We start from the raw sequence: 27,855 nt of genomic DNA, 5'->3' as shown, positions 1-27,855 counted from the left end.
ATTTTCCCCAAATGAGAGGTTTTTTGTATGTTACAATTAATGAAGTACCCCATAATAAAAATAATAACGATAGATAACCATTCATTGATAAACATTTTTTGAGTGCCTTCCATGTTTACAGGCATTTTCTGAGGCTCTCAGAATACAGAACATTGCATGCTGTCCTGAAGCTTATGGTCATGTGTTGAAATGATAATTTTTGATCAAATAAACATGACTATGATTAATGAATAATTATCTTCCTATTTAGGATAATAATTCAGATGCAGTATTAAGAATTAATGAATGTACATAATTACCTGACAAACCTTTTATGCAACAAAGCTGGGAGTGAATGAATGAAATGAATGAGTGAATGAAATTTTTCAAAATAAGAGACAATTTTGCCATCAACAGTACCAATGCAAAATAACAAAATTATTTTAAAATCATGTGCAGTTGCAAAACAACCATTCTTTTTCTAGAGCAATTATAGTCCTGAAATAATATTAACACCAAAGTGGGCTGATTAGATATGTTTTTATTTTATAATTGTTATTTGGTTTTTATTATGTCAGCTTTAGCCACATGCTTATTTAATTTTGTGCTTGTTATCTATAATTTTTATTTGTATAAAATCATACTTTAAGATGACCACCCTGATGCAGTTTTTAAATTTAATCCAAATAAGAGTAGATGAAGTAATACATCAATTCATTTTACAAACTCCTGAGGCCAGCCTTTTATTCACATTCTTTCTACAAGCTGACATAAATCTCCGGGGCCTGCAGAAGGGCCAGATGCTCAGTAAAAAAGTCTTTTACAAGGTCAGTTCCACAGTCTGCAGTTTTAGATGTAAAATGAAGATCAGAAGAAGAACACTTCCTAAGGTTGAAAAACCATACTGTAACTTTAACCTGCATCCAGAGACATTACTCATTTTTACCCCGGGGAATATATGAGCAATCTCATCCAACATTATGAAAGGCACTGCATAAATACTGATGACAAATGAGGCTAACTTCATCCCCTGCAACTGTGTGATGTCTCCAAACCTGAGTAAGAGATATATGCATTCTTTAAAAAGGGTCTTTGTAAATAACAACATCCCTGCTTTGCCAGAGTTCGCTCTCTTCTGTGTACATTTGCTGACTGCACGGATGTGAAAGGCAGGGGCAGGCACTGGAGATGGAAGAATGGTCCCCAGAAAGCCCCAGTGGTGGGAGAGCTGGTGATTTAGAGCTGCAGCCTGGGCAGGATGTTGCTTTAACTTGGGTTTCTTTTGGAGATGAGTCTTACAGATACATACTGACTTAAGAAAAGCCCACATTATCCCATGTTTTCCCCTTTCTATCAGAGTGGCACTGTCCAGAAATTCAAATTATGACATCTGTCCAAGGCATTTGCCAGAAAGCCACTGGAAGACCATTGAAGCATAGATGAGCTAAATTAGAACGGTTAGGGATGAAATAGATTTGGGCATTTCTTCACACAGTTAAAAAATTTTAAATGGTAGTAACTAGACTTATCATGGGGGTCATTTCATAAGGTATAAAAATACTGAATCACTAGGGTATTTATCTGAAACTAAGAAGGTACTGTATGTCAATTATACTTCAACTAAAAAGAACATATCATCTCCAAATACAGTTTTACTTCTTAAAAATATGGTTGAAATGATCCTCAATTGAATTCAATCCAAAACACATTTATCAAGAGCTGATTATATTCAAGGAATTATCTTCATCTAACTTTGACTACCGAATATCAACAAATGAACGTCTTTAAATGTAAGATGGCTGATCAAACAATGAGTTCATTTAAGTTATGTCTCAACTAGACAAAATAAGACTTTTGACAAGTCTTCCTGCTGGAAGTCACAAATCACTCTAGCAATACATTTTTGTCAAAGTGGTCTGTTCTGATCACAGGTATAAAGAATCTCCAGACGTCATAAAGAAGTTACAGATATGAGAGCTTCCTCTCTGCTGGATAACTAGAATGGATAAAGGGATAAATCGTGACTTTTTACTGTAAGAGCCAAATTTAAATTTATGACATTTCTTGCCGTTAATCTATATGACCTGTGCATAAAGACAGCCATGGACCCATTTGACCAAAATTTACAGTTAGAATGTTCATGTAAGAGTTCCAGTCATGAATTCATGGATAAAACTGGAGGGTTTTGTAATTGAATTGAAAGCATTTTAAGGGAAGAAGTTGTTGAATAAAATATGGCTTAAAATTGGATTTATTATATTCACCAAGAATATCGACACTGCTTTAGCAGCAACTTATTTTTTTAAGAGAGAAAGAGTGAGCACGTGCAAGTGTGGGGTGGAGGGGGAGGAGGAAGAGGCAGAGAGAGAATCTTAAGCAGGCTTCACGCCCAGTGCTGCCCAACGCAGGGGGCTCAGTCTCAGGACCCTGGGATCATGACCTGAGTTGAAATCATGAGTCGGACACTCAACTGACTAAGCCACCCAGACCCAGGCACCTCTAAATGGTTGTTTTAAAACAGAATCAAAGAATATAGTACACAAATGTTACATTTGCTATTAATTTTCTTTCCTGTTTTCTATGTTCCCCTCACTTTTTTTTTTTTGAGAGAGAGCGAGTGAGCGAGCAAGAGAGACAGCAAGTGGGGGATAGGGGCAGAAGGATAAGGAAAGCTAGAATCCTAACAGGCTCATCGCTCAGTGTGGAGCCCGACAAGGAGCTTGATTTCACCACCCGGGAATCACAACCTGAGCCGAAATCCAGAACTGCACGTTCAACCAACTGAGCCACCCAGGCGCCCCTCTTCCCCTCAGTTTTAAATTTGAACATCCTTTGGAAACACCTAACACTTACATTTTAAATTGTTTTTATCGTATAGAAGGAGATCTTAGAAAAAAATTTACTTTATAAAGTATTTATTTTTCATTATTTCTCAAATTTGCATTTCTTGATATTTTTCAAGTCTCCCTAAAGCTTTGGCAGGTAAAATATCTCAGCAGCAAACCTAATTGGAAATAAATGAGCTCATAGTTATAGCTGTTATTACTTTCATACTTCCACTAACTGCCAGAATATTCTATAAGTGGCCACTGATAACCGGTTTAGTAGGTTTGCCTCACTGCACAGTGCATAAATCACGACTGATTTAACTAAGTAATTCAGCCTTTGAGTCAAGGACTCAGTACACACACACACACACACACACACACACACACACAATTGTGTTTCCACAGAATTTAAAGCCAGTAAAACTTTGATGTCACATAGTCAGGCTTCAGAGTGGATCTTGGTCCTGTCTTCCACATTAGCATTGAGAACCGTTTCCGCATATTTTTCACATCTAAAACTATCAGGAGGAAGCAGTTTTGGAGGATGGTCAAGTGATTTAACAGATAAGTAAAATCTATTTGTTTTAGCTGAAGCAACAAGCACTTCACTTGAGGGGTAAATAGACACTCCCTTGTTTTCAGAAATCTAGCCATAGCATCCTGTATAACTTTGACCTCGTAAGGAAATAATCGCTCTCTGGAACATTAACCCAGGAAGCTGTACTACCTCCCTGTGAGAGCTGATAACGGTATTGCCCAGAGTAATCAGGCAAGATCTTGAAAAGACAAATTCCAAGGAGAGGATAAAAATGACAAGAACTGCATGCTTTCCAGTGCTACATCTACTGCTTGCCTCTGTCCTGCAGACGCGACAAGGATATGAATAAGAAACAAACTAGTGAATAAAGCATGAAAATCTAAAGAGAACCAAATCACAAAGAGCTTTCTTTTCCTGTGCTTTACCTTCAAGAAATACAGTAGTCTCCCATTATCCACGGGGGGGGGGGGGGGTCTGTGTCAAGACCCCCCGTGGATGCCTGAAACCACGGACACTATTGAACTCTGTAGGTACTGGTTTTTTCTTACACATACACACCTAAGATAAAGTTTAATTTATAAATTAGGCACAGTAAGAGATTAACAACAGTAACTAATAATAAAGTAGAACAGTTGTAACAATGGGCTGTATTAAAAGTTATGTGAATGTGCTCTCTCTCTCTCTCTCTCTCTCAAAATATCTTCTTGTGCTGTACTCACCCTGCTTCTTGTGATGATGTGAGATGATAAAATGCTTGTGAGGGAGGAGGTGAGGTGAATGACATAGGCACGTGACGTAGGGTTAGGCTACTATTGCCCTTCTGCTGATTCATCAGAAGGAGGATCATCTGCTTCCAGAAGCCTTTGGTGGCGGGGAACAGAAATTGCGAAAAGCAAAACTGTGGGTAAGGGGAGATTACTGTAGGTAAAAAGTGTTTTATTTCTACCAGTCATTTCTACTGGGGCTAGAAGAAGTGATGCTTAAATAAAGAAGAAAAAAGGGGGGGGATACTTCAAAAGGACAAATAATAAAAATCTGTGTGAAGGGGATTGTGCAAGCCGTTTTGAACTGGTCTGTCCAGTGGTGGCAATGGTCAGGATGACTGGAGTGTGGGGAGGGTGGGTGCCAGAGGCTTCTTTGAGGGGACAGAATGGAGGAAAGTATTTTTGTTTTCCTCCTGCCTCTCTCCTGTGATCCCCTGTAAAATCCACCCCAGGACTCAGGCTGCTTAATTCTGGGGTGATTATGTCCTGGTCAGGTGAAGACTTGATGAGAAGTGTGAGATTGTAACACATCTCATATTCACTCCTCCACTCTATTGTCTCTCAAACCTCAAGTCTGATGGATTATAATGGAGAGAAGTGCTTCCTCCCAAGGCTTTATTTACTTCCTAAGGGTTTAGGGAGTAAAATTCTGACCAGAGAAACCACCTGCAAGAGTGGCAGCAGAGAGAATTGATTGAAAGTGGTTTTTGTGACGCCTGGAACTCATTCTGTGCCATCTCCTTGGGGACACCTACAGGACTGACCTTCCCCAAAGAGCAGACCCGTTGGAATACAGAGTATCCGCAGGAGCACTTCAGCTCAAAGAACAAAACAGGGACACATGAAAAGTACAGCTACCTCCAGTAGGGGGCAAGCAAAGGAAAAGTAAGGCAACAAAGTCAAAGACACATACATTGCTACTAAAACTAATAATAGACTCAGGACCCTGTGGTGCAATGGATAGAACAGTGACTTCTAAAACTAATGGACTAGGAATTTTTAAAAAGCATGATTAATATACTCAAGGAAATAATATATTCAAGGAAGACAGGAGCAAAATCAAATGTGAAAAAGAAATGATAAAGAATCAAGAGGAAATAAAATAAGACATAAATTGGCATAAGTAAAAATATGCATACTTCTTAAGGGGTTTCTCCACACGAAATGAAGGGGTCAAAATCTGGACAACAGAAGAAAGGAAGAAAAAACAGTGAGCAAAAATTATTCAAGCAATGATGAAAACACATTTTCCAGAATTAAGGAGTAAAGACTTCAGGCCCAAATTGGAAACACTCAGTAAGGAGAGAAACAAATAGAGGAGGATGTCGTTAAGCAATCTGGAGAGCTAATTCCTATCTTACACGAGTTGTTCCAAAAAAATTGAAAAAGAGTGAAAGTTATCTAGTCCTATTTTATCCAGTAATCTCAACTCTAAACACCAGGTAAGAGAAATATAAGAAAATACAATTATAGGTCCATATCATTTATGAACATAGATATAAAAATCGTAACTAAACAAATCCAACACATTATTGCAAAATAGTCCCAAATAATCACATAGGTTTCATCTCAGTGATGCAAGGAGGTTTTATTAAAAGAAAATCTAGCGATGTAATATAACACAAAAATAAACCTGAGGAGGAAAAAATTATATAATTTTATTAATGCAGGAAAAAGCATTTATAAAGTTCAAAATCTTTTTATGGTGAAGACTCCTAGCTAACTAAAAACAAAAGGGAACTTATTTAACTTTGTAAAGTTTATAAATCCGTCTCTCTCAAAATTACGCTCTAAAAAGGTTTACAAAGGAAATCATGTGATGTCTGGGATTTGTTTCAAAATAAACTGTTGTCTGGGAAGGGGAGTGGAGAGGGTGCAGATGAAACAAAATTATCCATATATTGCAATCGTTGTAACACACTGATGGATACTTTGTGGTTATTTATATTATCCTCCCTACTTTGGCAGGAATTATAAAAATTAAAGACCAAAACCTACTGCAAGCATTTTACTTAAGAGAGAAGCTTCAGCTACACTCCTTTTAAAATGAAGAACAATTTGAGAACACTTAACTCTCATTTCTACCCTTAAAGACAGTACTGGAGGTTCTGACCAAAATTAGTAAAGGGAAAGAAAGAAAGAGAAAAGATGTATAAGAATTAAAAAGGAGATTAAGGAGCAGCTGGGTGGCTCAGTCGGTTAAGTGTCCGACTTCAGTTTAGGTTATGATCTCGAGGTTTGTGAGTTTGAGCCCTGCATCCGGCTCTGTGCTGACAGCTCAGAGATTGGAGCCTGCTTCGGATTCTGTGTCTCCCTCTGTTTCTGGCCCTCCCTTTCTCACACTCTGTCTCCCTCTCAAAAATAAACCTTAAAAAAATTATTTTTTAAAAAGGAAATTAACATGACTTTATTTGCAGATAAAATAATCATCTGCCTTAAAAACTCAAACCTAATGATACCGATGATAAAATTATTGACACAAGTTTACCAAATACAAGTTCAACTTCAAAAATAGTATTTCTCTATCCTAGCAATAACCAACTACACAATACAATGTCAAAAAGCATATCAACAAATATTCTAAGGAATCTAGAAATAAACATAAGAACATACAAGATCTTTCTAGAGAAAATATTTTAAACTCTAATAAAGGAAAAACAAAATGATCTGACTCAAGAGACAATATTACAAATATAATAATAATAATATTATTATTATTATTCAAAAATTAATCTATAAATTTTATGTGATTATATATTGAAATTACTGGAGGATCTTAAAAATATACTTGAATGCTAAAATATTTATGAGGAAATAAATGTCTATACCATAGTTAACTTGATTTTGAAAAGAAAAAGTAGGAGCAACCTCCCTGCCAGGTGTTAAGATGTATAACTGTCAAAATAATAAAACAAGTGGGCCAACTGGAACAGAACAGAGAGCTCAGAGGCAGCTCCATATACAAATAGGAACTTATACAGTAAAAGTGATATTACAGTCATGGGAAATGATGAGTTTTTAGCCCATGAAAATTGATTATATAGAAAAAATTCTGGATCAAAGGTGAACTCTAGTTGAATAAAATATTTGTGTGTCCTGGAAAAATTATAAAGGTAATAGAAGAAAATGAAGAAGCCCACCCCTGTGACTTAAAGATAAGAAACAACTTCTGGAACTAAATCTCCAAAGCAGAAATTATAGGGAAAGTTTAATTTGATGAATCAATTGAAGATTTCTGATCAACAAAGGATACCAAGGATAAAGTTAACCGGTGACAAATTGAGCCATTTGCGAGAGTAAGATACTACTGTTCACCTGTTGCAAGCTGGAAAGGTTAAGTGTTGGGTAGGTTGTCGGGACATGGAAAGACTGATAATGGCACAGAAACTGGCACAGGCATTCTGGAGGGTAAGCTGGCATTATTGAATTCTATCAAATGAACCCATAGCTGATGACCTAGCAAGTCCAATGATAGGTGTATGTTTTCCAGAACAAATAGATTCAGGTTCATTAAGAGTCTAATACAAGAATTTGTACATCTGCTGCACTATTTGGGTTAGTCGAGAGTTGGAACAATCAAGGTGTCTCTCACTGGAACGCTGGTTAAGTGAAGTGTAACGCAATACATCATGGAACACAGTAAATCAGTGCAAAGTAACACAGGAGGTGGACACATAACAACGTGGGTGTTTCCTTCCCGAAAATATGTAGTGCTTCACATAAAAAAGTTAGAAGAAAAAAATCTCTAATACAATACAATTTACGTAAATTAAAAGCACATATATGCACAAAAAAACAAAACTGCATTTTTACAATAACCTAAACAAAAAGATACACATTAAATCATTGTAATGCTGCCCCAAGGAACTGCATGGGGAATAGGGATGAAATGGATTATATAAATAGATGTGGGAGTCTTGCACCGATGGCTAATGGCAAATTCTACAAGAACAGGGATTTTGGACTGGGCTCCGTAAACATTTGTTGAATGCGTGAAGGTGACATGAATTTAGTGATATGATTCTTTTATCTCTCAGTACCTGAGTTCCAAAAATTAGGTTGCATCATATGAAACTGCAACTTTTTGTAAGTCAAGAATGGCCACATACCAGCAATTTCATATAATTCAACCTAATATAAACAGAAATCTGAAAATAATTAAAGGTACTTAGGTAAAAATAAATAGCCACTGTGAAGACTGGTAGGAGATAACGTGAAAGACAAACCAAATTTGATGTTACTTTTTCATAATTAACTAAAAAACACCTATGTTGATATAGTTACGATAATTGTTCAAGTATCTTATGACTTAAGTCATCAACACTATTTCCCTAAAATGTCAGCCATCTATTTTACTAAGGAATATAGCATTTGCACCTTTTATCATGCTGATCCTTTTTTTTAATTGACAATATTTAAATGAGCCATTTAAAACATTTTTCACCATTGGAAGATTTTCCAGAATTTACAAAGTAGTTTATATAAGATAAATTCTGAAAAAAATCAGGTTCAGTTACTTCTGAATCTCTTGAAGCTATGAAAGGCATTGCACATTCTTTTTAAAAACAACAACATTTTATTATGATTGAGATACAAAAAGCTGTACCTATTTAACATATTCAATCTGATGAGTTTGGAGATAACTACACCCATGAATCCATCCTCACACTCAAGCCATAACATATCTATCCCATCCAAATTTTACCTCCCACCCTGTGTATGTATGTATGTGTGTACGTACCTATATATTATGTGTTATTTAGCGATAAGGACACTTAACATAAGATCTACTCTCTTAGCAAATCTTATTAACTGCAGGCATTATGCTATACGTAGAACTCTAGGTCATACTGATCTTGCATAACTGAAACTTTGTACCAGTTGACCAACATTTTCTCATCTCCCCTTTTCCCCCCACCCCTGGTAACTATCATTCTATTTTCTCTCTGCTTTTGTGAGTTTGACAATTTTATTTCTATTTTTTATAATGTTTATGTATTTTTGAGAGAGAGAAAGAAAGAGCACAAGCAGAGGAAGGATGGGGGGTGGGGCGGGGGGGCGGGGAGAGAATCCCAAGCAGGCTCCACTCTGTTAGCACAGAGCTGGACGCGAGGCTCAGTCTCACAAACCGTGAGATTATGACCTGAGCTGAAATAAAGAGTTGGATGCTTAGACGACTGAGCCACCCAGGTGCCCCGTGTTTGCAAAGTTACATTGTTATATAAGTAGGATCATGTAGTATTTGTTCTTTGAAGGAATTTTTGATTTTACAGAAATAATTGTTCAGAGGACAGGTAAGACAAAACAGGAAGAAATTGAAAGAACATACAAACCAAAGCACTTGAGTGTTCTTTCAATTTCTTCCTATTTCCTCTTAACTGTCCTCTGAATGATTATTTCTGTAAAGTTGGAAACTTCTTAAAATTTACCCAATATGTTGTCGCTAGACCTCATTTTCAACTGAGGCAACCTGAGTTACCTTTTATAACTAAATTTTTGGGGAGTTATTATTAAGTGCTTCCCAGAAAACTTTCTCATCATGCTTTATATCATGACTTACTATCTTAGGCACACTTGAGAGCTTTGTTTTTCACTTAGGAAATATTCCATATTGACTACTGTGACAAAATAGGTATTTTGCTTCCTAAGAATGAAGAAAAAAACATAAGGGAAAAGTAATATTTTCATTTGTTGCAGTGAGTATATTTTTCTTAAATAAGTGGAAAGTCAAGAAAACAGAATACAGCTGAGAATTAGCTTTGTAATGGGTCAAAGAATTGAACTAAAAAGATGAATTGAGAAAACAAGATGTAACTTTTGTGATCCCTAGTGAATTAAGCTGCTTCCAGTTCATTTCTGAGCCTGCACCTATTAAATGAAAATCTCCACTTGCAGCAATAAAATGATGCAATCTTTGTTCAATGGGATTTGATAATCATAAAGGTCAGAGAAAGGCAGTTCAACTCACTTTACTTATCTTTAATATACTTTGAATGAAATAACAGCTTCGATGGAATTTTACCTTGACAGTGAAGCGTTTTTTCTTTGGTGGATTCCAAACCGCGCCGGTTGAATGAATGAATGCACGCAAAGGGCTTAAAGATGTCACCAACACATATGCTTTAAGAATCACAGACAGTTCTTCAGCTCTAAAGATTGTTTCATGTGGAGCAAGGACTGTTGTTTGATTCCTAAAAAATAAAACAGCATAGCTAATGCTCCATAACTTAGGGTATGTAATTTGTAAATTACCTCGAAACTTTGTACACTCATCTATCCTTTGTTGGACCTCAGCCTTCCATGTGTGGGTTTCCTTCAGCAATCCTACTGCTCATTAGCATCACTACAGGTACATATACAGGTACAGAGAGAGAGAGGAGATCAAACTGATAAGAGTTCTGCACTCTGGTAGATTTAATTAAAATAATTTTTTTTGAAAGAAAGGTAGGAAAATACCTAAAATGAGGTTTAAAGATTTCAAAGATGTACATTGGTCATGTATGTACCATCACTACAAAAGTGATACAAATTATAGTTTAGGGAACAGTGAAACCTGACATTTTCCAGTCCTGCCCTCGATTGCCTTTGCTCTACCTTCTCCTTGACAAGAGATAGTATTATATTTCTCAGTAGTAGACAGGTCACCAAAATATGCCAACATACATTCCCCACTAGTTTGATTCTACCCAATAACCATCACCACAGATAATTCTGGATTAATTTAAAGCACAGAGCATGAAGTAAACACTTCAGTCTACAAAGGAAAATTAACACTAATACTTTGTGATGAAACAAATATACTTTCCTCATAAAAGATGCCAAAATGTTTAACTATTTGCTTTTTGCATGATGTTTCTATGTCTCATATCTAAGTTTAATCAATGAACAGACTATGCTATTTCAACCTTTGAAGTCTTAGGTAAACAGAGGTGCATATGATCCTTCAATAAATACTGTTAACTGTGGAAATACTACCTAATAATTATAAAATTAGATGAGGTAAACTATTCTGTCTCTTGGATAAGATAATGAAAATCTCTTAATTTTTCACTATAATCTATCTACATTGAAAAATAATTTTCCTGGAGGAAACTTAAATAACTTGGTACCCTGCAGTTGCTTTCTTAGATCATAAGGGCCATAAAAAAATATATTAACTAGAAAAAAAAATCATTCAGCCGTACTCATAGACCAGGGCAATGTCATTTGAGTACAAAATGGAAGTTAAAATTTTATAGTTTCACATTGTCAAGGTTTCAAATTCAATTTCCATTAATGTAACTTCCTAGATAAGAGTCCTATTTACCCAAATGTTTATTTTTTGGCAGGAGAGGTTTGAATTAGTCTAGGAGAAAATCAATGATGGTGTTCTTTATTAAGAAGAGATAGCTGAAATTTTATGTAATAGAACCTAATCATTCAAACATGTAATACCCCCTAGATATCTTCAGGAGTTTTCTCTTGTTAGCTGTCTCCAAAAATGCATGCTGGATAGAACAATTCAAAATGATTAGCTTACAGCTGTTCACGTTGCCAGTCCCATGGTTTCCACATATGTGGCTTCACTGTTTTTAAAAGGTCACTCAGAGTACTCTGCTTTAACTGTATGCTCTGATCCAGACACACAGAGGGGCTCACCACAAGTCGCAATTCTGAAAAAATTCAAAAGAGCACAAAACAGTCATTTTATCATTTCTTTTTGGAATTGCTTCCAAAATAGTGTTTGCTGTGTTCAAATACAGGGTCCATGGGAAATATGCAACCAATTTTTTCTCCATTCTTAATCAAAGTTAGATTCATTAAATCATGGATGTTTAGAAAAGCCTTTGTTTTGTAGTTTATTGTCTTACAACAAAACAGGAAAACAATTGTAATAACTGATTTCAAATTTTCTTGCTCAGAAGGGAGGTAGATATGATGTCTCCAACTGACCTCACTGAGCAGATCTATTCTCCCCACATGTTAGAGATGCACTCTTAATATGGGGAAGATGGCTGCAGGGGCAGCCTCTGTTTGTGAGGAGAATATTACATGGCTGACTTGAGTAGATTTCCTGGCAGTGCAGTCCGTCATGTGCTAGAGTCTGTCATGCTTCATGATATTGGTAAAGTCAACAATAGTGCTTTATTATTTTATAAAATATTATTTAATAGTTTTTTGAAGTATATAAAACTGAAGACCAACAATAATGACTTACTTCAAAATACTCACTGGTATTTAAAAAAAATAAATGTATTGGATGTACATGGTTAGAAAAAGCAAACTGTATAGAAAGCTATCCAGATTGGAAAAACAAAACAAACAAAAAACTCAGAAGCACCCAGCAATCCACCCCTAACCAGAGCCTCTCTCTGCCAAAGCCAATGCATTACATATTCACCTTTGAAGTCCAAAGAAGCACCCAATGGGTAAGATGCATATGGCTCTTCAATATGTAAATTGATATAAATATCAGTATATCTACATTACTTATACTTGTAGATGTTTCTGCTTTTTAAATGATCCAAAGGAGACATTATAGTAGTTCCCCTCATCTGTAGCTTCACTTTCCTCAGTTTTAGTTACCTGTGGTCAACCCCAGCCAAGAAGCAAATGATCCTCCTTCCAACGTACCATCAGAAAGAAGGTCAGCAATAGCCTAATGTTATGTCACGGTGCCTATGTCATTCACCTCACTTCATATCATCATATTGGTATTTTATCATCTCACATCATCACAAAAAGGATAAATGCAATACAATATTTTGGGAGAGACCACATTCACATAACTTTTATTACAGTCCAGTTATAACTGTTCTATTTTTTTATTAGTTATCGTTGTTAATCTCTTACTGTGCCTAATTCATAAGATAAACTTTATCTTAGGTGTGCATGTATAAGAAAAAACATAGTACGGATAGGATTTGGTAATGTCTGTGGTTTCTGCACAGGGGGTCCTGGGATATATTCCCTAGAGATAAGGGGGGATTACTGTATAATCTAGGTCTATATCTAGCATATTAACCTACCAATCCATCCCAGAATCCTTTCCATATCAGCATATATATAGAATTACATTAGACTTCTTAATGGCTTGGGGTGTGCTGTTAAATGAATGCACATTTAATTTAATCGTTCTTATTGTTGTGTATTCAGATTAGTTTTGTAATGTTTGTCTTCTGTTATTTCAAAAATACTGCAATGAATGCTCTTATCCATCTATTTAGGTATACTTTTACAAGTTTATCTAGGGGCAAATTCTAATCTGTATGCGTAATAGTCAGATCAACGAATAAACGCATTGTAAATTTGATAGCTATTACTGAATTGCCTTCGTTGTCCACATTCCCATTCTCTCCAACAGCATTTGAGAGTTGTTGTTTCCTTACTGCCAGGTCACAGTGATTTATTTTTAAATTATACAATTTATCTAGCTCTCAAAATGGAACAAAGCCTTTAAATTATTTTTCCCCCTTGTGCACGTTTCATCAATACTAACATAGTCTAATTTAAAACACTTCACACTCTTAAGTAAAAGTCAGCAGAAGTCAAGCTGTTCAATGTATTCCCATATCTCATTATTTAGCACAGTGTGATCTTTCTCAAAAAATGATAGCCTACTTGGAAGGTTTCCTTATTAATGAAGTTCTAATACATCATAATAAAAGAAATACTCAAATTGCTTGTTTCTGGAGGTGGCAAATGAAGAGTCATTAAGGTAATTTCTTTTCTTGGGAATCACAACTTAAAAAAGAGTTGAACTGTTTCTATAATCCTTTACATTTGCAGCAAGAAAATGTGTTTTCTTTCTTTCTTTTTTTTTTTTTTTTTTTTTTTTACTGAATAGACCTTTTTAGAGTTTATTACTAGGATAAGTTTTGTCTCTCCAGAAGAGCTAATTTGTGGCCTTCTTTTGTATAATATGAGAACAGTGTAATTTACTCCGATTTCCTTTTTATCCTTACTGCCAGGAAGCACAGCATTGATTTGAAGCCCAGGCAGAGCTGACTTTGAAGAAGCTACCCCTATTAAGTGTTTTACCAAGATAGCAGCTCACTGATTTTCAGGAAGTAGTAGTCAGCAAATATGTCAAAAAATAAACAATTTTATGTCACCCACTTTTGGCTTAGTTCAAGTGGAAGAGCCTATAGCATGGAGCTAAAGGAATCCAATACAGGAATTGTCAAGAATATGTCAGATTTCCACATCAGCCCCTGAAACTGTGGTTGAACAGTGGAATTTAATATCGATTAAAGTAATTTTTACCCTTTGTGAAATATATATAACTTTCCATTATCTTATTCCAGGTTTGGAGGTTACTCTTAATGATTCTAACCCCCTTCCCTGCAAAAAAAAACCAAAAAAACAACTCTAAGTAGATGTTCTCTGACATCAAAAATCATTTCCATTTCCCTTGATTATAGCTAAAAAGTAAAAATACTATAAAAGCTGCAACTACATTTTATGGAGCTATATAAGTAATTGTGGAAATCTTAAATATCCTAGGTTCTTATTTAACAGAGTCAAAGAATTGTCTGTAGTCACTCTTCCTTCCATCTTTCATTTGGCCTATCTATCAAGGGCTCTCTCAACAAACTGGTCCAATCCACTTGTTTTAATATTCCATTCCCTCCTTCTCCCTTGACCCCCCCCAACACACGCAGAAACCTAGAAATCCTCCATAAACGATGCCAAAACTAGCTTCTGTTTTGGGGGAAAATTGGGAGATGAGTCTCTGTGATGTAGTCTTTCATATGACCTTGTAATTCATTAACACATGTTTATTATTTCCAGAAAATAATTAAAGATGGAGGGTCTAGCATGTGTCTTTAGTGCTTTCCTATCCCACCCTATGAGGACTAAATGAATAAGCAGATACAGATACGAAATATCATACATTTTTATTTATTGACTACTCTTATCTTATTTTAAGGAGCTCTGAAGCTTATAACTTTACCTCTTACCCAGAGGAAAAATGAACTTTTTTTGAAGGCTGCTTTTCTCTGCCTTCTAATATCTGGTTACTGATATAGCCAAGTACTGAATACCCGACGAGTGTGGTGCAGTTTTAAGAAAAGAAAGATTAAACCAGAACCACAAGACCTGGGTTTTCATTTTGATTCTTACCAACCAATGCTTCATGGGCATGTGACAATGTCAAGGAATCTTCTAGAATCTAGAATATGATTCCCCATAAATCTCCTGATTGTCCCACATCACTAAACACAATGCTGATGCATAACAAGTGCTCAGTAAATGTTTGTTCTAGCAATGAGCTAGTTTGGAAGGTAGGAGGACTAAGCCAATGTGTATACTTGAAGAACAAAATGATATCCCAATGTATTAAAAATATTTTAATTTTTTCCCTTGCTTATGGCATATAATTATATATATCATAGGCAAAGACTAAACACTGTAAAACTAGCAAAGATTAGCAGCCAAATTTATACTGTATTTGATTTAATGTTTTGCCCAGAGCTAATAATTAATAGAAAAGTAATAGTTGGAAAATGTAATTATATTTCATAAATGTTTGAGTATTGTCTTGCATTTCATATTAGGAAGCTAAACTTAGCCAGTATTTTCTTATTTTAAAACTTCCAATGAAGATAAAAGGTCTTAATTAATAATTGACAAGTAGTTTTGAGATTAGAAGTATACATAAATACCATTTGTGGGTATATTAATTGTTCTCCTTACCCAAAGATATTTACAAGTCTTAGTCCTTAGCCTAGCCTGCAGGTATAAGCTATGCAAATATACCCTCAAAACTTATATACATAACAAATATAAATTAATATACGCAAAACTAACTTCATAGCCAGGAAGTAACTCTGGATCTGCGCCCTGGGAGAAAATGAATGGATGGCAGAGTCAAAGGGGTAAGTGAAGAGACTATTAATGGAGAAACTATTACAGAAAGGACTGTTAAACAAATGAGAGGAGGGTTAAGAGAAAACAATAGGTAGTGAAGCTCCTGGCGCTTACCTCCCCTAGCTCAGGAGGGCAGGGATTACAGAACCAAACAAAGAGCATAAGTGTGGGAGAGGACACTGAGCATGCGCTTTGGTCACAGGTAGAAGGACACAAGTACTTCCAAGCCAGGGTCTGGCAGGAAAGCAGGTTGGGGATAAATATCCCAAAGCTCTCTCCTCCTGAACTCTGATCTCCTGCAGAAGCCAGGGGACAAGGGAGCCCTGTTGATTAGTCTGCAGTGGACAGTTTCCTGGGGAAGGGTCTAGAGTAGAAGGCCAAATGGAGAATATCCAGCACAAACCCTGTATTTGGAAAATACAAATTTTGGCCCTCATTTTCTCCTTACTAACCACATGTCCTGGAGAAACAATTATATGATATGTGTGTTTGTGTGTGTGTGCACGCACATGTGGGAAGAGTAAGAGAGAAATAATATTAGCTTTGATCTTGAAAGCATTTGTACATGGCAGCAGGGCATGTCTTAAGATGAATCATATGAAATTACCTTTTGTTAGTAAAAACATGGCTAAACATTGATCAAATATCAGCAATTCATAATGTGTCTTTTACCACAATGTGATGCTTATTGGAAGAAAGCAAGAGAGTACATAAACCTACCACCTGTGAAAGAAGGTTCCTGTGGCTAGAATGTCTATGGGCAGGAATGACAAAAGAGTGCATTGGTTAGTTTTATGTGTCAATTGGTTAGGGATACCCAGAGAGCTTCTTAAACATTATGGGTGTGTCTGTGAGGGTGTGTTCAGAAGAGATCGGCATTTGAATTGGTGGAATGAGTAAAAGCAGATAGCTCTCCCAGAGGTGGTTGGGCAGTAACCAATCTATTGAGGGCCTGAACAGAACAAAAAGGCAGAGGAAGGTTGAATTTGCTCTCTGCCTGATTGATTGAGCTGCGACATTAATCTTCTCCTGCCCTTAGAACACTTGGTTCTCAGGCCTTCAGACTCAGACTGGATTCTAACCATTGGCTGTCTATATCATCAGTCTTCCTGGGTCTCCATCTTGCAGATGGCAGATCATGGGATTTCTCAACTTCCAGAATCATGTGAGCCAATACCTTACAATAAATTTCTTTATCTCCTACTCTCCCAATAAACACATAAATGATAGATAGAGAGATGATAGATAGATAGATAGATAGATAGATAGATAGATATTAGAGATCTTATTATCTGTTTCCCTGGAAAACCCTGACTAATACAAGGGGCTATCTTGAAATAATTCAATGACTATTTGGTACGTGCTCTGAAAACAACAGGAGCGTAGCCCATCTGCCAGTTCCTAAAAGAGAACAAATATCCTCATCTCTGAATCTGTTTCCTCTTTTGCATGATGATGAAAAAGACAGCAGTAAGCACAGTGGGTACTAAACAAATATTTACTGAATGAACAACTAAGTGATTTCTAAGGTCTTTTACAATTCTAAATTTCTGTGATCCTAGGTCAAAAGTTATGTTATAATTTTTAATATATGCTATATATGACCTAATGGAATAGATAAGTAGCAAAAGTCCAAGGGCCAGGGCTGGAATATGGCCCCTCTGTGAATTCAGGTATATTCCAGGAATCCTGAGTGCTCCACAAGGTCAGCCAGGTGCATTTTTATTTGTGTGAGCCCCAACAGACAACATAGGAGAGACTGTTTCTGAATCTCCTTTGAGCTCCTACCTTCTGAGAAAGTATCTGGGGAATATCAACCACCCTTTCATTTCTTGAGCCCTGTACAAACTGGAAAGGAAACACACCACAGATAGCTTCAAGTTCACCAACTTGATGACTCATTGGCAGTTAGAGAGGAGGGATTCTTTTAAGTATTAAGTACTTCAGACGGAATTCTCAGTTTACTGGACAGTGAGCTCTATGAAGTCAGGAATTCGGGTTTTCTCTTTCCATAGCATATCTAGTGCCAAACACACAGGCTGGCACTTAACGTAGGAGCTCAATATATCTCTGCTTAATAAGTGAATGCTAATGTCTTCTCACCAAATAGCTAGAGATATGTGCACTGGCCCTAGGAAAAGGGGCTGAAATGTAAAGAATGAGCCATCTAGCCGCTGAGCAGTTTTACTAGGGTTGTATGGTGTAACTTTTTGTTCATGACCTAGGATATTAGCATAACATGGACAAGAATTGGTTTTCTCTGTCCACCTCAATGTGGTATCTGTTAGAGTAGCATGATGTGTTACGACCCTATCAGAGACATTGCAACAATACTGAGGAGGCTCCAGTGAAGAACCAGAGATGGACACCATGAGAGGAACTATCAAAGGCCAAGAGGTCTAATATCAGCAAAGCCCCCTGGAAACCACAGCAAGCATAGAAAACCATGGAAGAGAATGTCATAAGCAGACTTCTAAGAGGAAGGCTGCCCCTTACAGGGACACCAGATAAGAGAGGGATTTGGGGACCAAGGTTGTATCTGTTTCCCCAAGGAAACTGAACCTGGGCCTGGGAAGACATGGATGAAACCCATAAAAATGCATGTTCTGCTTTGTCTAGGATGTTGCAATATAGTTGCTGCCCAGTAACTTTTTTCAAAAATATTTTACAAATAATATTCCAAAGAAATTTATTTTAAAAATCCTGATTCTTGTTTATTAATGGATTCCTATTCATAAGTATGACCATGAACAAATTCCTTAACTTTTCTGAGTTCAATATCTTTATCTGGAAAATGAGAATTGTAACAGTAGTGACAAGAAGAAGAACGTACCTCATACGGATACTGACAGAATTAAATATAAAATGTTCTTTAAAGTGCTTTGCACAGCACCTGGAATATATTAAATCCTAAAAAAATGTCATAGAACTACTTCTAGTAGTAGTTTAATATAATCCTTTCCTATAACCTAGGAAACCTGTTTATAATTGGAAACTTCAAAGTGTAACTAAAGTGTTATTTCTTTTGAATTTACTCAGCACTAAGGGCTCATCACTGATATCAAAGACTAATAAATCCTCTTTTACATGATTATGAAACATGTGACGTTTGACATTAGTCGCTTCAGAACAAAGCAGGAAATATGAGATATGCACAGATGCATAGACGAAAACAAAACACAGCATCTTTACTTGAAGTAGCCTGTGAAGACACACTGGTTTTAGTGACTTTCCTCAAGTTTAGCATTGCAATATCATCCCAGCAAAGCAGTTAATTTCCTGTTGTTTCACTTATTTAAAGGAGTTCTATATTAAGGCTAGGTTTCTGTGAATGGAGTAAGCCTAGGACTGACCCAGTTTTGCAATAGTGAAGTCTATTCTTCTCTATCTTGTTCAGGAAGATAACTTTTTCACCAACAACCACCACAACTAACTCTTAGTCAATAGAACTAGCTCTTGGTCAACAAATCTATGACACATAGACAAATCTATGACACATAGACAAATCTATGACACTATTTCAGACCTGCACTTGAGTTTGAATGGTATAATTTGAGGATCTATGTGCTCCAAATACATCAATTCCTTAATGCATTTTTACTTTCATTTTATGAGAGTGGAATTATTAATACATAATGCTAACCTTAAGCTAAGCAACTCAAAATTTATTTCTCAAGATTTGACATTATTATATTACTACCTATGTGGATTTGACACCAAAAGTTTAATTTCTCTGGTTTCAGAATATCTTTCCTATGTTACCATCTCAGGGTGGCTCAGACCACAAATACAAATATCTTACTATTTCAATATAGTACTTTTTGGGGGAGAAGAATAACTTCTATTTTATGTTGTAAGAAATAATATGTACTCCATGTCCTGATGGAAATGGAGACACAATTTGACCCACAAAAATTACCAGATCAATGACACAACAATGTGTTTTAAAGAAGTAGTCATTGCATAAAGTGTCCACCAACTAATCAGTCAATTAATCAGCCAATCAATCGATCAAATGCTTATTGAGCACTCAGTAAATGCAAGCCATAAATGTTCTTTCTGTTCTTTTTCAGTGGAAGTGTCGAAGTCATGCAATTCTCCAAAAACAATTTTCCCCATGAACTGCTCTATGTTTTGACCATGACAACACAAGAACCTTGAATTCTGTTCACTTTCCTTGGTAATAAAAACTATGTCAAGACGAGTACTTCAATTTTCTTGCCCCTGTGATTTCACTGCAATGACCAAACAGCATGAAAGATTGTTTTATTACTTTATGGCAGCTTAATTTTGCTTTGATATTTTTCTGCATGAATTTTCCAGGGAAAAAGAAAGGGAAAAAAAATGCTTGACTAGTTCAGCAAGACCAAAGATGAATAATTCAGTATAAATTAATGAGCATCATTAATAATAATTTGAAACACAGTCTCCAACAAATATTAATACATAGAGTGCAACAAATATGATAATAGAGTAGCTGTCTAAACCCACCCATTGTGAAAATAAGTTAATCACTTTATTAATATTAAACTTTTTTTCTCAGTAACATTTTCTGGAGTAAGCCATGAAATATTATTGATATATATTACATCAGAATAATTAATGACTTACTAAAAATTTGTGATTTCCAAATTCTTCTTAAGTATATTAAAGTCAATCCTAATTTAAATACAAGACACAAACAATGGGGGTGATTGCCCCCATTTTAAACAAAACGATGCATTAACCTATTTCTCCTTTAATGGTAACTTCACAGACCAACTCAATCTTCAATTTTTACCCTATGTTTTTGGTATAATAAAACATGCACAGTATTACTGTCAATTTTCTTCTCTACTTCTACACTATTTATAAGTGAGTGTATTATATGTGAGCCAAGTACATATTTAGAATATCAGTATTGTCATAATATCTAACTCCAAGATTGAGACAAAAATATAGAACATGTGGAGACTAGAGCCAGTTGCCAAATGAAATCTAATGAGGGCCAGAGATCCAAATGCCAGAAATAGGTCAAGAACATGGAAATATGTCAGAAAAGATTTTTGGTTAGGAGACAGCAAACATATTTCTATGGAACCGTTTTATTCTAAGTTCTTTCCCCTCCCACAACTGACCAGCCATATAGTTGGAGTCTTTGGAGATCAGGCTTGGCTGAGCGGCATCATAGTACAAGAGTCCACTCCTAATATAGATGAGGACACAAAGGGCAAGAGTCAGAGGTCAAGTGGAACCTGACAAGGATTTGTGAGATGGTGTCTCAGTTTGCAACCTTAGCCAGGTAAACCGATCATTAGCCAGGTACATTTGACCTATTTTATACCTTGTAAATGACTAAAAAATTAACCAACTAATTGAGCCAAAAGGGGAGGGGTCTTCATATCTGAAGTGCTAAATAACTGTTGGTCTTTAAAAATGTTAATTAGGTGATAAAAATTTTGAGTTTTTCTTTTCCTACTCTTCTCTAGATTTTAAACCCTGAAGTTAAGCTGTCTCCTCTCTGTGAAGAATTTTGGTCAGGACATTAAATTCAAATGACTATTTTCTATAAGGATATTCTTCATATTTTCTTTATACATATCTTATCTTTTTTATTGCCAAGATGCTTTTAGTATATACGTGCATGTGTGTGTATATATATGTGAGTATATGGATATAAATTTTATGTATATATATATATATTTTTAGAAATTTTTAGATAATTATTTTTCAGAGATTTAATACACTCTAACTCAGGCTTTAGTTTTGACATCAGCATTTTATCTCAATTAACCCCACTTGTCTGCATGTCCCTGAATAGCAATCCAGACTGAACATCCAGTTCTAAAGTGCCACTTAGATGCCTTAAAATAGGTGGATGGTGGATAGCAAGTCATTTATATCTTGTTTTTTTTTTTTTTTTACTTACCAAATACACTGAATGCTTTTGGGAAAATGACTCTGTGGCACCCAATAATGTCCCAGTCATTTTTAATAAATTAAAGATGTGTAGTCATCACCTTAAAAATCCTGTGAGCTCTGGCATCAGTCAAGGCTCAAAGTCATGAGTTAACCAAACCAACTCTGCTATACTTTGGCTCAATGGAAGCTGAATTAAAAAGCTTGGATTGTTGGGGTGCCTGGCCAGCTTGGTTGGTGGAGCATGTAACTCTTTTTTTTTTTAATTTTTTTAAATTCTTTATTTAGTTTTGAGAGAGAGACAATGAAACAGAGTGTGAGCGGGGGAGGAACAGAGAGAGAGGAAGACACAGGATCCAAAGCAGGATCCGGGCCCTGAGCTGTCAGCACGGAGCCCAACATGGGGCTCAAACTCATGAACCACAAGATCATGACCTGAGCCGAAGCTGGCCCCTTAACCGACTGAGCCACTCAGGTGCCCCGGGAGCATGTGACTCTTGATCTCAGGGTTGTGGGTTTGAATCCCATGTTGGGTATAGAGATTACTTAAAAATTAGATCTTTAAAAATAAAAAAAGTTTTGATTGTTAAGTGGTGGAAAAAATTGAAGCTAGTTTTAAGTCAAAAGGGAAAAATATTGGGTAACAGTGAAAAATTATCAAAGTACAGGTATTCCTCTCCTTCTTTCCCATCTATGAAAGAATGATGTATGCTTATGTGGGAACCATGTCTTTGTTACAGTGTTTGGAGTAATGGGAAGAAATATATTTAAATTTTTTAATTTATATAAATAAGTTAGAGAGAGAAGAGCAGACATAGAAATCAATTAGAAGAGAGGTTGTACAGGTGATGCTTTGTTGAGCTAGAGGGGGTTGCCCAGAGAGAGATGAGAGTTATGAATGCAGATTTGGGCACAAATTTCATTTTTTGTTGAGTAAGGCTAATTCCTCCCTTGCAGTCATTTTGTCCTGACCCCTCCGCATTTCAAAAAAAACAAAAATCTATTAAAAAACTCTAAACCACTCTTCAAGGCTTTTGGAGTCAAACCTATTGTTGTTGGAAGGGGTGTTTTGGTTTTTTTTGTTTGCTTAATTCAACGTAATACTCAGCATTCTCTCAAAGGGGCCATTTTTGCCTAGGTGCTGCCATTCATGATTCCAACCTCTGTAGCCAAGGTTGGGTCCCTTGGCCCAAGGTCAGGTCCCTTTGCCCAAGAGGACTCCTGGGGCACTCTACTGTGATGTGAGGGAAGGGATGCCACTGGCAGCCAAACAAAATCAGATTTAGAGAAAAAGTCATGAAATTTCTATTAGGAGAAACATTGAACTCAAGAGTTGTTCATTCAATTTCATGCACCTAGAATGAAAAATGACAAAAGTTCATGGCTACCATTATCCATTAAATGATTTGCAATTCAGGTTTTCAGCAAAATGCTTCAGAACTACTCACCCAGTCTTCAACTTGCCACTACCCTGATTTCTGAGAGAATTTTGCTTAGTGTTTTCTTCAATCCCCCCAATCTGGCTTTTATTTACCAAGTCACTTAAAATAATCACAGTATCCATTACTCCTCAGAGCCTGAGTTGACATTAGGGCACATGTTTCTGACTAGAAATTTTCAAAATTGACATGAGACTCTAGGTTTTTTGGTTGCTTTTCAGTTTTGCTTTTCCCTGTGAGCTATATTCTATATAATTAAGGACTTTTCACCCACAGACAGCTTCAAATGTTGTTTCCATAGCTTATACACAGCAAAATATTCTATTAAAATGTGTCCTTTAGGTAAAATTAGTCTTAATTTAAAAACTCAGGGTACACCTGGTACATCGTTCATTTTGTTTGTAGCACAACACATGTGTAAATTTACCAATAAATCACGTAGCTGGAAATTTTTAAATATCACTTTGTGGGTGGTATCTCTGCTTTTTATAGCCTGCTATGAATATAGTTTAAAGTTCTTTCCCTTAAGTGACACTAGTTCTTCTAAAATTGGTTGTTGACTGCCCTACTACCCAGGGCTGAGAGAGAAGGGATCTAGAAACAGCAACATTACAAAATACTGAACTGAAAAAGATAAATTAGGCCAAAGACCAGTTTGACTTAACCATGCAATCTTTCTTCTTTTCTTCTCAATTCTGTATTTAGATTCAAAGTAAACTTTTGCTTCTACAATATTTGGAACACAAGGACACAAATAGTAATGGCTTTATACTTGAGGAATAAATACAACCCTTTTTCCATACTCTGTTCAAGAGAGATATTTCCGGTCCAGTTGTGACATTCTAAGAACTCAACAATGCTAAATGCTACCATCACAGCCCCCAAAAATGGGAAAAGAAAGACACTTCTCTGTGTTGTTGCTCTTTTAAACCCTATGGTCAATGGGAGACGCAAGACTGTTATCTGATTATTATTTACCAGTGTGATAGAATTTTAGTGTGAAACTAATCCATGTTCAACTAGGAGTTCACCACGTCTGGCCTTGACTGGAAGAACTGTGGGTGAAGCCTAATAATAAGGAACCTATCCTAAAAAGAAAAGACGTGGCTGGCAAGATACGTCCCAGGATAACGGGACATGTAAGAGGAGGGCAGCTTCTAGTACACTGCTCCTATATTCCATAGCCTGTCTTCCATTCCACGTTTTGGTCAGAGCAAAAACAATACTAAAACAATTTTTTTATTATATGCAATCAAAAAACTATAAAGAAGGATTTTAACTCCTGATTTTTTACTCCTAAGTCAATTTGGTTTTGACTCATTCGGGCTTCTGAGAATACCAAGGGACTTCCAGGCCATTGGCAAAATAGTGAGTATTCTAATGGGACATGGCATCGACAGTTTCAGCAGCGGCCATAGGAGAAGCAGGCACAGCATGCACCTGTGTGCCTGACACCGGGCTTAGCACCTTAGCACAGACAATGACAGGCACAGCAGCAGCAGCCTCTGCCATGTGGGGCGCCAGTGACAGAGCGCCTTTGGTGGGCATGACCAGGGGTGTATATCAGCAGCAGAGGAGCACAGGACACCAGGGCGGACGTGGAGTAAACGGTGGACATGCTACCAAGGAATGAGAGATTGCTTTCATGAGCAAATAAGATACACCCTCGAAGACAAAGAGGGTATTTGAGGGCATGGCAATGATGAAGAATGCTACTGAAATTTAATAGGTAAAATTTAAGAAAATTTAAGTGATTGGATTAAACTTAACAATTTAATGAACACTGGATTTGTGTTTTGTGTAGGATAAAGAGGATATTTATTTGGAAGGTACTGGTAAGGTGCAAAGTCCAGCATCTGTTTCAACAATTAGGCATCCATCCTCATTGGCCAGTGCACATATCACAACAGTTGTTACCATGTCGAATATCACTCTGTGTACAACAACAAATTCCCTCTCATCCCTCATCACTTTTGAATATCTACCTGGACGTTGATGTAGGTAAAAAGCCCGTTGGTGATTATTTGAACCTAGAGCTTGACTCCATTTTATATAAAAACTATAAGTAAGAATTTTACCCAGTTTTAATATACACTGAATTTTGCAGGGGCATAATTCCATGGGCAAACAAGAGAAAACTATTGTTTGTCTTGTTTGTGACTTTCTCAAGCTGATCACCATTTTGGAAAGGCACATCATCAATAGTGACATGACCCAGGGAATCTTAGTCTCCTTAAGATACAGCCGCACCAATCTGAATTTGTATCTGTCACATTCATGGTGATTCAAACTCTAAGTGCCAAGCATTTGGCAATTTTGTTACACCTTATGGTGTCATTATGCCTGAAATTTACATACTATATTATATATTGTTATATTATAAAGTACTTTCCTTTTATTTAACCTTTATTTTAAACTTAGGGCATTTTACTAGCTTGTTGAAATTGTATGTACAGGTAAGCTATAGATTAACCAGAGGTCAGAAAATATATCTGCTATAAAAAAAGAATGCAGGGTCTGACAGGAACAGAAGATGACCCAAAAGTGATTGGCAAAAGGATTTTGAGATGAAGGGGCCTGAGGACAGTGAGTATAAGTGGAAGCAAAGAAATATTTTTGTGACTATTTTAAGATCCTAGTTTTATTCCCACATTGGTGAATCCTGACAAACATGCATCTCACCAAACTACCAGTTAGTAATCATCCACTAATATTTATGAAAATACTTATTGAAGCAACAGTCATTATACTTAACATTTGTGGGTTGCACATTCTGTGCAAGGCATTGTTCTAGGTATTTTAAATGTATTGACTCATGCTATCCTCTTACCAGTCCTAGGAGACACAGTCATTATTGTCCCTATGTTGCAGACAGAAAACTGAAGTGCAGACAAGGTAAGAAACTTGCCCAAGGACAGCGGACTATTAAGTGGCTAAGATGGGATTCCCACCTATGCAGTCTGGCTCAGCCTCTGCCTAGCCACTATCCAACAGCAGACGTGCAATCAGGTCAAAGCAATTACTTGTTCTGAAAACCATGGTCAAGAACCATTAATTCCACAGAAAGCATATATTTCCCACAAAACATAATTTGGTTCTACTCACATTTTTTAATCTACATCATGAATGTGGGTTTTATTAACCACTTTGGCTGCACAATCAGGGAATTCTAAAAACCGTCCCAGGAAGATCAGAAAGGCAGCTTCAAAAAGCCAGGACAACTAATTCTTGGCCCTCCTACGTGGCCCAGGGTGGTTACTAAAATTCCAGACCGGAGTCCAGCGGCTATACCCACACCTGCATCACTCCTAACCCCAGGCATGTGGCTGCAGTTTGAGGTTTGTTGCGGTAATTTTCTACTCTGCCTAGAAAGGCTGTAGATAGTTTGGGGAGCTGAGCCTAGAATGGGCACATCAGAAAAAAGGTAACAGAGGAAAAATCAAGAGGACTCTCGAGAGAGAGAATGACCGTAAGTGCTGAGGACTCAAGCTTCTCACTACCCAGAGCTGGCAATTTCCATCTGCTATTGAGTTCCCTATTAAAAGACCAAAACAAAACAAAAAACAATGTTTTTTCCTGAGCAAATTCACTTCACATCTGCTTATATGTAAATATTATGATAAATAAGAGATTTAAAGGGTTATTTCATTTTATTTTTAAAAAGGGTTATTTTAGGGGCACCTGGGTAGCTCAGTCAGTTAAACGGCCAACTTCAGCTCAGGTCATGATCTCACGGTTTGTAGGTTCGAGCCCCACGTCAGGCTGTATGCTGACAGCTCAGAGCCTGGAGCTTGCTTTGGATTCTATGTCTCTCTCTCTGCTCCTCCTCTGTTCCTCTCTCTCTCTGCTCCTCCTCTGTTCATGCTCTGTCTCTCTTTCTCAATATATATATATATATATATGAACATTAAAAAAATTTTTTTAAGTATTATTTTAGTTGATGAAATAATTACAATCATCATAATAAAATGGGTAAATAAGTTCAATTTCACATTAGGCCCAGGTATTAGGCTTTCTTAAATAGCTCCTTTCTTATTTTCTTACATTATAAGACAAGCTTAAAATAAAGTATAGAGGCTCAGGGTTATTATAACAGGTATAGGACAGTACTTGAGAATTGGATTTTCTAGCTATATTTCCCAGAGGTTCTTGGAGCTTCCATTTCTTTATCTAAGGAAGTCATAACAGTATCTGTCCCATAGACGGTCATAGAGAGTTATAAGAATATGTAAAGTCCTTGACAGTGTCTGACATGTAGTAAAAACTTAATGTTACCTCCTGTTCTTGTCTTGGGGTAATTTATCTATAAAATAATTCTGTGGCATTAATCAAGAAGCCCCACTATAACTGTCTATAAAACAAACCCAAAACTAGTACTTATTCTTTCTGATGGCTATCTGTATTCAACCTCTTACTCTGGGTAATACTTGCCTACTTCCTTCCGTATCAGAATGCCTCCAAAGAGAACATTTCTGTTATGTGACAGTTATGTCAATGTGGAAAATTGGAAGCCTCATTTAATTTTTCTTTCTGAGTCAATTCATGGACATCCTGAG

General features: G+C 36.5%; 1 protein-coding gene and 1 long non-coding RNA gene across 3 annotated transcripts in view; one reads left to right on the top strand and one right to left on the bottom strand.

The window, feature by feature from the left end:
- The window catches only part of CPED1 (cadherin like and PC-esterase domain containing 1), a 269,131-nt gene that overhangs the window by 161,402 nt on the left and 79,874 nt on the right, over window positions 1-27,855 (bottom strand). For both annotated transcript variants that reach the window (XM_049641732.1, XM_049641733.1), the window contains exons 5-6: window positions 11,629-11,761; window positions 10,132-10,300 (exon numbers count right to left, since the gene is read on the bottom strand). In XM_049641732.1, the coding sequence (XP_049497689.1) occupies window positions 10,132-10,300; window positions 11,629-11,761 (302 nt within the window). The remainder of the gene's footprint in view (window positions 1-10,131; window positions 10,301-11,628; window positions 11,762-27,855) is intronic.
- LOC125930091 (uncharacterized) lies at window positions 21,082-25,080 on the top strand. The gene is made up of 2 exons (XR_007460059.1): window positions 21,082-21,263; window positions 24,005-25,080. It is a non-coding gene; the product is annotated as an uncharacterized LOC125930091 (long non-coding RNA).

This window comes from Panthera uncia, chromosome A2 (assembly GCF_023721935.1).
Source record: "Panthera uncia isolate 11264 chromosome A2, Puncia_PCG_1.0, whole genome shotgun sequence".
NCBI classification, from domain to species: domain Eukaryota; kingdom Metazoa; phylum Chordata; class Mammalia; order Carnivora; family Felidae; genus Panthera; species Panthera uncia.
The sequence above is the reverse complement of the archived record's forward strand: the minus strand, read 5'-3'. Positions and strand labels throughout refer to the sequence as shown.